The sequence below is a fragment of the Rhamphochromis sp. 'chilingali' genome, assembly GCF_963969265.1.
Source record: "Rhamphochromis sp. 'chilingali' genome assembly, chromosome: 4".
Classification (NCBI taxonomy): Eukaryota; Metazoa; Chordata; class Actinopteri; order Cichliformes; family Cichlidae; genus Rhamphochromis; species Rhamphochromis sp. 'chilingali'.
In genome coordinates, this window is record NC_137948.1 from 25730289 (window position 1) to 25745278 (window position 14990).

General features: G+C 40.4%; 1 protein-coding gene across 3 annotated transcripts in view; it reads left to right on the forward strand.

Moving 5' to 3' along the window:
- Positions 1–14849, forward strand: part of herc3 (HECT and RLD domain containing E3 ubiquitin protein ligase 3) — a 37107-nt gene extending 22258 nt beyond the window's left edge. For 2 of the 3 annotated variants that reach the window (XM_080881621.1, XM_080881622.1), the window contains exons 18-23: positions 1882–2048; positions 4465–4531; positions 5838–5920; positions 8482–8665; positions 10374–10476; positions 11390–14849. In XM_080881621.1, the coding sequence (XP_080737747.1) occupies positions 1882–2048; positions 4465–4531; positions 5838–5920; positions 8482–8665; positions 10374–10476; positions 11390–11598 (813 nt within the window). In that variant the 3' untranslated portion in view covers positions 11599–14849. The remainder of the gene's footprint in view (positions 1–1881; positions 2049–4464; positions 4532–5837; positions 5921–8481; positions 8666–10373; positions 10477–11389) is intronic. The other variant, XM_080881620.1, reaches the window with a different exon arrangement.
- The last annotated feature ends 141 nt before the right edge of the window (positions 14850–14990 follow it).

Below are 14990 nucleotides of genomic sequence, written 5' to 3' on the forward strand. Positions count from 1 at the left end.
AGTGACGTCAGAAAAGAAAGAAGATTTAAGTAATTAGTAAGCATACTGCTCCTGTGCTGTGTGTGTAAATTGCACTCAGCTTTGTTTTAGGTTTGAAGCATCTTGTCTGGGCTGTGTGGGGTCCAGCCTAATTTGCCCCTTGGAGATAATGTCTCTTTGACATGCGCAGGATGGACGAGTCATATCTGTTGCTCAAAAAGAGAAGTCAGTGTTTCAATAAATCCACTGACCTTTTCCTTTTAGTTTGAAGCCTTTCAGCTTTCTTTTGTCTGGGTTTGTTTTTTTGTTTTGTTTTTTTTTTGGACTAAAGAGCAGTCGGCCTATAATTGATTACCCGAATGTGGACTGGCAGTTGTTTGACTGCTGCTGTTTTTTCCAAGAAGAAGAGCTGCTGTTTCTGCAGTTATACACAGAGATGCTGTATGTCAGTGGGAACACTAAGGTTTACAAAACACTCACCTCTATAAGGGAGCTCGTCCCTCAGCCTTGACCGTCATGCTGACTGAGATTGGAAACAACATAATATTAGCTCTGTTCAGTCAGTCACCTCTCTGTCATTCAAATTAAGGTCAAAATCACCCCCCCCCCCCCCCCCCCCTTTTAAACTAACTCTTTGTAAAATTATTAAGTAAAAAAGTAAGAGGTATTTGCATGAGAGTAGCATTTATTTTATATAGTCCAAGATTCCTTTTCTGGCACATAATTATAACACACAGTTGCAGCCATAGTGATAATCTAGAAGATGTCAAGATTTTCTTTTGGAGTGAGACAGAAGGACATGATTAGAAATGAGTACACCAAAGGGACATCTCAGGTTGAGTGGAGACAAGAGATGGTTTGGACATGTGCAGAGGAGGGACAGTGAATATTGGAAAAAGGATGTTAAAGATTGAGCTGCCAGAGACGAGGAAAAGAGGAAGACCACAGAGAAGATTCATGGATGTAGTGAAGGAGGACATGCAGAGGGTTGGAGTGACAGAGGAGGATGTCAGGGATAGAGTGAGATGGAGGAAGATGATCTGGTGTGGCGAGTTGCGCTCGAGGGGTGGTGTTGTTGGTTTCAGGGTCCACTATGTTGTTCCAGAATATCTCAACTATTCGGTAGGTTAATGGTTGGTGTATTTTTAGGCACATACTTAGCGATCATTGGATGAAGCCCACTGGTGATCTACTGACCAGCTGTTTGTTTCAATTCAAACAACTGTCATGGCTGCCATAGCCTCTACAGACTGCTTTGTGTAGATGAGTTAGTGAAACAGCTTCATCAGCTTTCTTGTGTTTTTGTGCCTTGTGATACAACATACAGTCTCTTTCTTGCACGAGGGTGTAACCATTGACATCCTCACATCTGTCCATTGCCAGTTTTTTTCATTTTGTACAAATCTGGCTAACTCTTCCAAGTTTTATCTTTTTTTCCCCTTCTCTTCAGCGTCCTTATACTCATCATAAAAATTCCCTTTTAGCACACAAACACAAACAATTTTCCTTGTTACTAAAGCTGATTCTTAAGTGTGATTTCACTAACTCGTCTACACAATTTTGTAGAGGTAATAGAAGCTTTGGCAGTTGTTTACTTTAAATGACAACTTTAATCTCCATATTTTGGCTTTATTCTATCCTTATGATAGCATATTTACCTCGAAGCTCTGATATCTTAGAGTTAAGAAGAAAGGTACCTTTTTCATATTTGTATAGTTCTGTGAGTGTGAATTTACTGCTGGTGTACCGTATAACATTTTTCAGCTCGTGGGATGTGAGAAATTGTCGAGTTACGTTGAGCCAGCTGACATGATGCCACCAAAGACTCTGCTCAGATTTCAGCCACAGAGAAGTGGTAAAAGAAAGGCAACAGGAAAATAATGTTTCTGCGTGCATCTCCAGTGTTTTGTAGAGCAGAACTGGTTCCACCTGATCGGGATCATCTGCGGTCTGGCCATCTATAACGCCACAGTGGTGGACCTCCACTTCCCCCTGGCTCTCTACAAGAAGCTGCTCGAGGTGTCACCCACGCTGGAGGACTTCAAAGAGCTCTCACCCACCGAAGCCCGGTAAACATGGCACATTGCAACTCACCATTTATTTTTAATTCATTTTTTAATCTATATATTTATTTATATATAAGGGTTAATCTGTACTCTGAGTTGGTAAAGACTTAAAATAATGAATGAAAGAATTCAATTTTTGATCAAACTTAGCAGAACAGTCTTTAAGTTTTAAGAAATGACATGACATCCTTAAAGCATAAAGAGAGATAACTGTGGGATTAGTGGACTTCCAGGGGAATAGGATGCAACTGAAGAGACCTCTTAGGTGAGAGGTCTTCAAAACTTAAGTCAAGTTCTTTTTCAAGATCCTTCAACTACCACGACCTGAATGACTGAGGACCTACACAAACAATAGGAAGAAAGATCTCACCAAAAGCGATGTTTGCATGCAAGCAAGGTATGTTTGGGGAACAAGTGGAACCCCCAAATATAGCAATGGAAGTGGTCAGTTTGTTATTGGGTTCCTAAAACCTTCCATAAAAAATTATGCAGTCTGAAGCAAAAGACAAACAAGGTGAGGCATGACATCTGGCACATTGGTCCATAATGTTGGGGTAAGTTCTTGATAAATAAGACCTTGAAAAGTGGATTCTATATCTTAAATAGTGTAAGTTGAAACCTGGCACAGAATCTAATCTGGAAATAAAGAAATAAATGGGACAATAAAATAACTTGAATGCCTCGATTATGTCACAGAAGATAGGAGGCATAAGTAAGAGCACAGGGTTTTTTTCAATAACGGCATCGCAGACTTAAAATGACTTAAAATGAGACTTCAAACTGAGACTGAATCCTAAGATTGCGCGTAAGAGGAGGGAACTCACAGATTTTTGCGACCTACTGTGTAGCATTTGTATTTCTGGGAGTTAAGGTGCAAAATATAAGGAGGAGAATATTTAAATCAAGCACGAAGTTTACAGTTTTGGGTTTTTGTGTATTTTTCTTAATCACCTGTAAAACTAAACACACCTGTTAGGTTCAAGGTTCAAGCTTCTTTATTTGTCACATGCATAGTTATACAAGTATAACACACAGTGAAATGTAGTGAATGTTAGCACTATTTGGTGAATGCACTCAGATGCTGTTTTGCTCTGTTTAATAAATCTTGCCCTAATAGGTGATGGAGAGTAGATTAGAGAGGCAGATGAAGAAAAGGATGAGCGAGATTGAATCTCAAGTCTACACTCGGCGAGTGAAGCCGGTCGATAAATGTATGAATATGTGAAGACCGATATATAAAACGTGTAAATTGTTCTAATAAAGAAAGTCCCAATCTGGGGGCTTTACTGTCCCACAGAAACAAAGAAATAAATTGGTGCAATGATTTTAAAAAATGCCTGGAATAAAAAAAGATTATGACTCCATTAATTTTAACCTATTAGCAAGAAGAGAAGAAAGTCTGGACACGCAGGGCTGTCAGAGTAAAGTGATGATAATATCTCAGCCTTGGGCCAGCGACTTGAAATAGTCCTCCTTTAGAAGGATGTTTACCTTCACCGGGGTTAGGATCAAATCTGCACCCGGATGCCAAATCCGTGTGCCACTTGTTTACATAAGCAGTGTTTTTGCTTTTCAGAGTAGCAGTGAGATTGTTTGCCACTTCATTGAATTTAGAGCAGGAACGGTCAGCATTTCCGTTCAGCCTAATTGTCTCCAGTCAACTATTGATTTTGCGATTATCCATTGAATGTGATTACCGATACGTACGGGCTGCAGCAGCCTGTTGCTCTCGAGACAACACCATCTTAAAGGACACTACATCTTAAAATGTTTGTTCTTATTATTTTGTCTGTCTTTTTGAGCCGTTCAGCTTCAACAGGCTAAAGGCAGCACAGTGGAGACAACACACAGATAAGAAGCAGACACCAGCTCTGCTTTCTGATAAAACATTGTTTGATATTTTCTTTGTACTGTGACCTCAGCCGAGTAACTTGGGTCAAATTGCAAAACAATAATAATATATCCCCTTTGGCTAATTAGCATTTCCGTTGGCAGCCCATTTGTCCTTCCTGTTATTGGTGGTTATAACATCTAGCATTTTCTTTTCAGGAAAACTAACACAACACTCCCTATGAGTCATTTCCTATTATTAATAATTCACCTCTAATCTGACAGAGCCTGTGTTCACGATTTGTTTCATCTACGGAGCTGTTGGAGCAGCACGGCTGATCCCTGGGTTTTCAATGTAAAGGTCAAACGTGGATAGAGTTGAGAGTTAAATACAAGTATAACACCAAAGAGCTGCAAAGAGTGTTACCGACAAGTTCTGTATTACTACAGCTCCAAGCAGTGACTATAACACTGTGTGTAACACCATAATACAGTTTTAACTTTCCTTGTTTTGCTTCTGTCTGCTGAGCAAATGACAGTTTGAGTTTTCTGTGTTGGTTTTTATGAGTTGATTTCTTTGTTTCTCCAGGAGTTTACAACAGCTTTTAGACTATGAAGGAAGTGACGTGGAGGAGACGTTTCTTCTCAACTTTGCTGTAAGTGTAACTTTTTATTTGTTGATTTTTATGCCACGTGTGTGAAAAAGGCTGGTGTTATTCTTTATTTTGTTTATTGTTAATATGTTCCTTGAAGTTCTACGTTACAGAATGACTCACGACTGTTCGTTCTTTGTCGCCTTGGTGGTATATTTTGGGTCATTGTTGTGCTGGAAGACACATCCATGACCCATCTTCGTTGTTCTGGCTGAGGGACAGAGGCTATATTTTACATTACATGGCCACAGTGGCCCCTCATTGTGTTGAAGTCGTCCTGTCCTTAGCAGAAAAACAGCCCCAAAGCACAATGGCTTTACCTCCCTGCTTGACTATGTGGATGGTGTTCATACTCAAAGAATCTCGTATTTCAAGTCAAGTTGATGTTAAAGAGTCTGATCTTTGGTTTCGTCTAACCGCGGCATTTTCTCCCAAGCCTTCTCTTGCTCATTGGCAAACTTAAGACTGGCCGTTACAAGTGCCATCTTGAACACTTCATAGGTGGTGAAAGATTTTCAGTTCATTACAACGTAGCATATTGCCAATGGTGTTCTTGGTCCTGTCTGCCAGTTTTGGGGTGATGCATCACCCTCATCCCATAGGGCAGGCTTTTCATGGTGATCAGTTTATATTTCTTGCATTTCCAAATAATCACACCAGCATTGTCACCTTCTCTCCACGCTTCTTGCTAATGGTCTTGTGGCCCATTCCAGCCTTGTGCAGGTCTACAATCTTGTCCCTGATGTCCTTTGATGGCTCGTTGGTCTCCCTCATGGTGGTGATGGAGAGGTTAGAATGGAAGAAATTGATATTGTGGACACGTGTGCTTTATATACATAACAAGTTTGGATCAGGAGTCTCTGTAATTGATTGACATACATTTTAATCTGTGTACCACACAGGCACTAGGGTGTTTACCTTACAATATGAAGAGCCTTGAGACGACTGATTTGGCGCTATATAAATAAGACAATTGAATTGAATTGATCCTCTGGCTTCTACAATGTGGGGTTAACTGAAAATGAAGTACAGCACATGTTAAGGGATCCTTGGTTGTAAAGATCTGTGATACAGAAGAAGGGCCTAAAACAGTCTTTGACTGCAGAGGAAAATATGTGTGTGTGTGAGGTTTAGCTGACAGACGGTTTTGGTGTTTGGAAAAAAACAAAAAAACAAAACTGGAGCATCACAGGACTTCTTTAACTTTAAAATGTTAAAAAATAAAGCTGCAATTATCTTGTGCGGCTTGTGCACTTTTGCAACGTAAAAAAACTCCACAGTGAGTCTGTTTGTTGTGCTCATGTCTTAGATCACCAGGGAGAACTACGGGATGACAGAAGTCAAGGAGCTGATTCCCGGAGGAGAGAGCGTCGCTGTGGACAAAAACAACAGGTTTGGTGACTCGACAAATCAAAAAAACGCACACTGAAAATTTAAGCTGACTTTTCAGCACGTTTCAGTCGGTATTTCAGGAGGCAGAGCAGGTCACCTACTAATCGGAAGGTTGGTGGTTCAATCCCCGTCTGCTCCGGTCAAATATACTTGGGCAAGATACTAACCCCAAGTTGCTCTCCCATGCATCCATGGGAATGTGAATGTGTGTCAATGCTGGATAGAAAGCACCTGGATAGGAAAAGCATAGAAAAAAGTGCTGGTGTGAATGAGTGAAGCTTTATAAAAAGCTCTTTGAGTTCTCAGAGTAGAAAAGCTCTATATAAGAACCAGCCCGTTTACCAGATTAGATTTAATTTCATGAACGTTTCCATTTTTTCAGTGCTACACGCTCTGTCCTCTCTGAAGGAAGAAGCAAAGACTGTGAGATTTTACTTTTTTTTTCCCCGCACAGAGATTATAATGCGCTCATGGAGCCAGCAGCTTGTGTCCCATTGTTGGAGCTGAAGGCCACGATCTGTGCTGCACACACAGACACAGTTTTTTAGATTCACTCACACCGTGCTATTGCGCCTCATTTCTAGCTGCTGTCCTTGTGCCAGTGGCACTGATTACAGCGTTATGTGAAGGAGTCCTCAGAGAGAGAGCGTTTGGGGGCGGGCGGTGTCAACATGTCTGGCTGCTGGTGCTGAACAGATGGCGAGAGCAGCAGTAACACAAATTGTTTCTCCAAAATCCCTTCGACACAGATATGGAACTAGAACAAGAGGAATATTAGATTGTGGTGTTAAAGCAGCATCTCATACCGCACGTTTTATTTTGATACTGAAGGTTACTTTATCAGACTGATGAATCCTGCCTTTGTTTTTGTTTCGTTTTGTGTTGTGTAAGACAAGTTTGGTGTTTGCAGGGCTTTGTGACCCCTGTGGGTGTGACTTGCTTGGCTGGGAAGACTGTAGCATTGGTCTGAAGCCTGTATTTATTAGCTTGTTGACGTGAAGCAGTTGTGTGCGTGTCTGTGCGCTGGTTTCCTATATGAGAAGACCTGCTTGTGTATTTCTCTCAAATTTCAGGAGAATCAGAATCAATCAGAATCAGAATACTTTATTAATCCCGAGGGAAATTAGGGTTACAGCAGGCAGTACGCTAATGGCGCATGCGCACTTACAAAGGAACCTTCTGACCAACTGTTGGAGCATGTTGGTCCTTCTGTTGGTACCTTCCCTGTTTGAACGGGGGTTTGTGGCAGCAGCTGCTACACAGAGTCCTCGCTTTCTAAATGAAACGACATCATTACTTTCTGTGTGTGTGATCAGGGAAAAGGTTTTAAAAATCTGGTTTCTCTCTTTTTCTTCTTTCTTGGAGTGATTGCTCGAGGATTGCGCGTTCCTGAACATTTGAGTTAAAGTAACTGGTTTCTTCTGAATCCCCGACATCTGATTCACTTTGGCATTTTTAACCTGTTATTTTGAATCTATTAAGATGCTGTTATGCACTGTGTGTGGTTGGCTTGGGGTTTCCTGTTGTTGTAGCTGAGTACATGTCTTAGACAGAGATAGCCTGAGTGAATATAAAATGTATTTATTACGGGGAAAGAAAAGTTCTTAAAACCTAATTGCTCCCTAAAACCAATAACTAGTTGTGTTACCAGTTAATAGTTATTAATGCTTGTGCAATCAAGTGTTTGTAATTACTGGCAGTGAGTGTTTCACATCACTGTGGAGGGATTTTGTCCCACTCCTCTTTGCAGAACTGTTTTAATTCAGCCACACTGGAGGGTTTCTGAACGGCCTGTTCAAAGGACACGACAAAGCATCTCAATCAGACTTAAGTCTGACTTTGACTAGTGATGGAAAGTGACAAATATGTTCTGCTTTCTTCTCCCTTTTGTCTTTGACATGTTTGATAAATGCATGGATCTCTGTCACTGACTTTAGTGCAGTAGTTGCTCAGCCCAAACTAAAGCTTTCCATTGGTTTCCCAAATTTAAAAATAATGTTGAAGCTGCACATTCCTCTCCTTCAGTACAGTAATTTTACTTTTAAGCATTCATTTCAGAGGTCTTAAAATAGATTAATGTTAGGAACTCTGTTTAAATATAAGTCTTTCAGGGGATTTATTCAGCATTTCGTGTCCTGCTTCTGTAGTTTAGCTTGGCACAGTGAAAACAAATCTGTTTTAGTATTTACACATATATTGACGCACTCACAGGTGGCTCCAGCACAGATGAAGAGATTAGAGGTTTAATCTACCTAAGCAACTTCTGCGCTAAGACCTCACAGAGGTGTAAACAAAATTAGAGCGGGCTGGATGAAGAGGACGTTGATGAGTTCCAAGCAGGTTTCAAGAAACAAACCAAAAAAAAGCTTTGAACAGACGGCTCAGACAATGTGAACACACTCGGATTCAGACACAATGAGAGAGGAAGAGAGTGTTTATAGTCCCACTTTGACATCTGAATAAATAAATTTACTGAACCTATTTGTGTGTGTGTGTGTGTGTGTGTGTGTGTGTGTGTGTGTGTGTGTGTGTGTGTGTGTGTGTGTGTGTGTGTTTTTCAGGAAGGAGTTTGTGGAGGCCTACCTGCGCTACGTGTTCTCAGACTCGGTGGGGGAGCAGTACTCTGCCTTCTCCGCTGGTTTCCTGAAGGTGTGTGGTGGTGAGATCCTGTCTCTGTTCCAGCCCTCCGAGCTGATGGCCATGGTGGTCGGCAATAATAACTACAACTGGGAGGAGATGGAGAAGGTCAGTGTGTGGTTTAATCATCTGCACATGTACTCCGACTGCTCTGATCAACTTTCCAGCTCAGGGTCAGCAAAGCCTCTCCTCACTGTGTGTGTTTTTCTTTTTTTGTTGTTGTCATTGTTGGATTAAAATCTTGAATCCCCTGCAGCACAAGTGTTTGCAGACCAATAGTTTATATGTGAAAGATTTGTTCAGATGCCGCATTTAAAAAAACAAACAAACCCTAAAATCCTTGTCATCGACCACAGGAAAGAATGATGTAGTTTTTAGCTTTGTGTTTATATAACCAGGGAACTGCCTCGCTCAGAATAACCACTGCAGCCATGCCTGCGGCTCTACATACCAGCCTCAGTGAATGATAGATGTTTAGCTTTAGCATCGTAGATTAGAACGGTAGTGAGAAACACCCTCAAACATTACTTCAAACCATCACCTCAGGCGGTGCTACATTGTACCTGAAAGATAAATTATAGGTGTTTACGTCTTTAGTAAGAAGCAGGAAAGAAAAGGCTCTTTCACTGGTGTAAGACACAGATACCGGCGAACCACGTTTGGTTGTTGCGATTGTCTTTTTACTGGATGCAAAAGAAAAAATGGAACAATAAGTATAAATTCTGCAGTGCTAAAGCGACAAAAAAAATTGAGTTTGACGCAGTATTAGCAAGTTAGAAATCAAACTTCAGGAGATATTTCTGTAGTGTGCTATTCCAGTGTCATACGGTCATTTGAGAGTGTCCTGAAACATCCATCCCCCCTGCACCACTTTCTGTTTGAATGTCAGCGCAAGGGCAGATGTTTCAGGACATTAAAAACATGAACCAAAGAATTTTTTTTTATCCAAAACTCATAAATACACTTGTAGTAATGTGCAGTTTTTAAGAGAATCAACTGCAATGAATGCCCATAGAGTGTGAAGGATTGTTTGGGATGATGGGTTTTTACTTGTGTACATATATTTACTTTATATACATATTATTTTCAAATGTTTGCACTGATAAGACTGCATCAAAATTCATTGCACATGTGTAATGATAATAAATAATTTATAGATTTAGTTTACTTTTTAATGTTTCAGCTGTTTGTGGTTTACCAATCTTACATATTGTACCTTTAGTTGCAAAATACTAAAACGTGTATTATGTTGTCAGAAATATTCTAAATATATATTCACAAATCATCATATTAGGTAAGTTAAAATTTAGATTGGATGGTGAAGAAAACTGTAGATAAATCTGATCTTTTCTGAAAGGCTCGTTCTCGTGTGTTTCGTGTTATTCCTGCCAGATGTTGAAAAGGCACACCTCTGGATCATTTAATATGGAGGCGAATAAATGATTTAGAAACTCCGCTCTTGTGGGTTGTTGTGACATTTGGCTTACTTTGCAGCTCTGGATGTGATCATAAACGGTATGAGCCAAAACAGTTCTTCACATATTTTACCCGTGACTTTATCTCCTGTGTCCAGAGGTCCTTTTTGTGCAGATTACAACATCTGCACAGCAGATTGTTTTGTCAGATGTCAAAAAACTGGGAAACTGATTTGTTTTGTTTTTTAGGCCAGTAGTTGCAAAAATCACCCAGATTGTTGCACGTCTCTGAGGACTTTATTTCCTGACTGATAAGGAACTAACATGTTTTCCACAAATCAAATTGTTTACTGATGGTAAAACAGGCTTTTAATCTCCAAATCTCTCCTCTCTTTCTACAGAACGCCGTTTATAAGGGGGAGTACACCGCCACTCATCCAACAGTCAGATTGTTCTGGGAGGTTTTCCACGAGTTCCCTCTGGAAAAGAAGAAGCAGTTCTTGTGTAAGCCTTTAATTGCCTCCTTAAATGATCTGCGTGGCAGTTTAATTCTCTTACCCGCAGTCGCTTTGCAGTGTAATAATTTGCAGGTCATGAGAGCAGATCATGAAGACAGCAGAGCTGCTTCGTGCTGCTTCGTGCTGCTTTAACGAAAGCGAGAACTTTTCAGTGTTAATGAAAATAATCACACATTTCAGGAGTTTTGAATAAAGTGTTTCATTCAGATTCAACTGTTTACTTTACAAGACCTCAATTATGCTGAATTCTTTAGTAATAGTAAATGATATGATTAAATAATGTCGAGCATAGTGATACCGCTGCTGTTGTGGGAAGTGTGGCATGACGATGTCCTGTTAAAATCACCCTGTGATTCTTGCTCCTAGATCAGAGGTGTCAAACATTTGGCCCAGGGGGCAGAACTGGCACTCTGAAGGGTCCATTCAGGCCAGCTAACCACAAACCTAACATTTGAACTTATGGGTCGTTCACTGCAGCCACTTTTAATGAGTCTCTGAATGCAGAATTTCAGGTTTTTCAATCTTAATAATGAGAATAATGCAATTTTTTTCTTTTTCTTTCTTTTTTTCTGTTCTGTAATTTTACACATTTATTTAAAGTGTATTTAAAGCCCAAAGAGTTCTGTGGGCAGGTTTCTCTGTTAAACAAGCATTTCTTTGCAGTGTAAAAAAAACATGCATGTTGCTTTCATTGCAACCAAGAATGACTTTTAGCCAAAATATGAAAATCGGAGCAATATTCTCTGCGAGTCAAAAATTGTCTAGACAGGCAAAGACCAGATTTATTAATAACATCCAGAAACATCAAGCTTGTGTCTGCACAAGAGCACAAACATGTTTCAGAGAGCTTCCCTAATTTTGTTTTACCTCTGTTCTGTATGTCCCCTTTCTGCCTGCAGTGTTCCTGACCGGTAGTGACCGCATTCCCATCCACGGCATGGAGAGCCTGCGCATCATCATCCAGTCTACCACAGCAGAGGAGCACTACCTGCCCGTGGCCCACACATGCTACAACCTGCTGGACATGCCCCGCTACCAGACCAAAGAGATCCTGCGCCGCCGCCTCACTCAAGCCGTGGAGCAGTACGAGGGCTTCAGCCTGGTCTGAGGGGAGTCCCAGGGGAGACTTAACGCACTTTAACAGCAATACACCCCCACGTGAGTGTCAAGAGTGTGAGTGGGCAATTGTTGGACACGGGAGGGTCACTCTGTTTATATATGGTCTAACAAGATCGTTAAGCATCTTGAATCTTAAAGGTCTATGTATGTAAATGCAGAGTGTTATTGCTTTTTTGCTTTGGGCAAAGTTCCTCAGCCTTCCAGGACCATTTAGAGGAGAATCAAATGACTGATAGATAACAGCCAACATGGAAATTAACCAAAAAAGCACTAAATGGACTAAAATGTGCAGAACAACCCTGGATTATGAAAACTTCGGGACCTAAAAACCAGGACCAGAGAAGGTTGAGAAACTCTTAATTTCTTTTTGCTTTGTTTTGTTTGCAAAGCTGTGTATTTTATATTCCTTAAATTCTATTTTTAATCATTAAAGAATCATGTTATTACCTTGAGACAATATATTGCTTTTTGTTACTTTTAATTTATTAAATAGAGTGGTTATTTTTTGACAAAATTAACACACACACACACACACACACACACACACATACACACACACATACATATATACGTGTATGTAAATAGCACTTTGAATATAATCTTCACTGTGAGGTTGGGAGGAGTGTTAGTCCCGCTGATCCTTTTAAATCTGCCACCAGCATGTCCTCTATGCCTGATTCTGAAAGAGGACAAGCGAGTCAGGCAGGGAGCGAAGCATGCTGAACATCGTTTGCAATCCCTCGTTCTGTTTTAGCTGTGGCTCACAGAGCAGCTGACTTTGTTCTTGAACCTGCATTCAACAGTGTTGCCTTTCTACAGCAAAACCTTCTGTACGGAAACAAAACTTTATTTATTTATTTTTATTTATTTATTTTTTTGTGGATGTGTGTGCATGTTACAGAGTGAAAACAAAGACCAGATTGTCATTTAGCAGTGACGTTTTTGGAAATGTGATTATTCGCTTTCTTGCAAGAAAAGCATGTCAGCTGAATATGAAGCATCAGTTAGCATCGCTCAGACTGGAAGTGGTAGCAAATACATGTTTGGCTCCTTCAGATGGACACAAAAAGATCGCACTTCCTGTTGTTACAAGCATGTGGATGTCGCGCTTACTGGCTGTTTAGTTAGATTTTCTAGCTGAAAGGGGCCGCATCATCTGCGAGGTCGCAATCAAACAAGACCCCATGAGATGACTGTATTTGGACTAATACGCTAAGATGTTGAGTTTGGCATTAGCCGTGATGAGTTATAGAACAAGTCTGTGCCCCTATGTGGTTTTTATGAATGAGGAACTGTAGATACCAGGCTTTAAATACACTTTGTAATTGTATTAAGTTGGGTGTCTTACCATGGCAGTCAGTGGGGATTAACTTAGCCTCAGCCTCCAGTGGCCACTACAGGAATTGCAGTTTTTGTTGTTGTTTTTTTTTTAGTGCTTCCAGGTTTGCTTATAATATCTAAAATGTGACCTTGCCATCATACCTTTGCCCTCGATGACAGTGCCTAGCAACAACATAACCACAGTATGAAAGGTGGAGCTAGTCAAGATAACACCACCCATGGACAGTGAAGACCCTAGCTAATCATTTTTGCCTGAAACTGGACGTGATGAGCGAGGAAACCGAGGGACAGTCAGCTTATCTTGGCTAATCCTCCTTTGTGACTATAAAATCATTTACAAAATGAACTTCCTGTTTCATTCAGTGTGAGCTAAAACTAACGACTGAGCCCATAAACTCTTCAGAAAAATGTCTACTGAGGTTACAGAGACATGGAGCCCAGGGCGTGTTCTCCACGAGAGTCGCCCCCTAATGGCCATTCTAAAGAATCCATATTTTACTACAGTCTGTGCGAGCAACAGGTGAAAGACCCAGAAAAAGAGAGCACCTCTTGTTTAACCACTCTGGTTTCCAGTGATACACACTCCATGTTTGCCGTGGCGTGGATGCAGAACAGTCTCCTTGATTAGTGCTAATTTTAATCGCTTTCGTGAAGTATTTTGAAACAGATTTTTAGATACACATTCTGATAGTGTGGTCCCTGACACAGACGAGTATCTGAATACAGTCAAAGTCCTTCTTGGCCAACGCAGCGGTATCTCAACAAACCAGGAGTTCGTCCTGTTTCTCTCTTCAATTCCATATAGTCTCTTTCAGTAGACACAGTAGATTTAAATATTCAGGAGGACACGACAATCCCAAACTGTCCAATCACAGCCATCGCAGACTGTGTCCATGTGGTGTGTAGTTACGGTGTAGGCTGCAGGGTTGCAGATTTACAAATATAAATCCCCTGTAAGTGTGGATGACAAAAACTGTCATTTTTGTGTTTATGAAACTTTTCTCCCAGCCTTATTCACGCTTCTTTTCCCCCCCTAACAAACACTCTCATGGCTTCTATAAAATGATGACTTAGACCTCAGAGGGTTAAACAAACTTTGGTCATTTTTAATCATCAGAGCGGCTCTCAGTTGGATTTATTCACCGTGTGACGGAGCCAAACTAGCCGTGTTTTTGCTAGGCCAAGCAAACCGATTCCTCTGTAATGACATTTGAACCGATCTGCTAAGAAGCAAATAAAAACATGTCCCAAAATGTCACATAAACCTAAATATACAAACATTAGAGTTAATAATTGTTATTTGTCTGGTCTCCAAGTGGAGATGAATATTTTAAGAGTGTGGGCAGATGACTTAGTAAAAAGTCTGCATATAATAGCCATTTGATGATAAACTGTACCCATCATATTATTCCAAAAGTTGCCCTGATGATGTATAAATATTCCTGCAGTGACACCTCGCAGTACAAGATAACATTTAATTAGGTTGTGTATTAGCGTGACGTGCGTGGAATCGTCTCGCATATATATAATATATATTTTATATACATTTCATACACGACAGTGGTGTTAATGTGACTTTGGGCAGTAAAATGACTCGATGTGTTCTGACTAACACGTCCTCTCAGCAATAACAACCTGAAGCAGCCCACTTCTGTACTCACAGCTCTGGGCCAAACATATAAAGGTCTCAAATGCTGGCAGTTCATCTTATTGCTTAGTTCTATACTGCATGTGTACACACACACACACACACACACACACACACACACACGCATATTCAATCAATATTTGTCTGATTAAGGCTCCTGCAGAGTTTAGTCCTATGCAAAGGTTTGTGAAGCCCTTGACTTTTTTGCACCTTTAAATGTGCTAGAGAATACGTTTTTTTTTTTTGTTTTTGTTTTTTTTTTAAATCATTATTTGACTGAAATTTACTCAAAGCTCTCTGTTCCAGCCAAGGTTTTCAATAAAATACGGTATAAAAGCAAGACTTCTGTGTGGCCTGTGATTGCATTTGAGCTTCCTCATTAAATTGCTTGA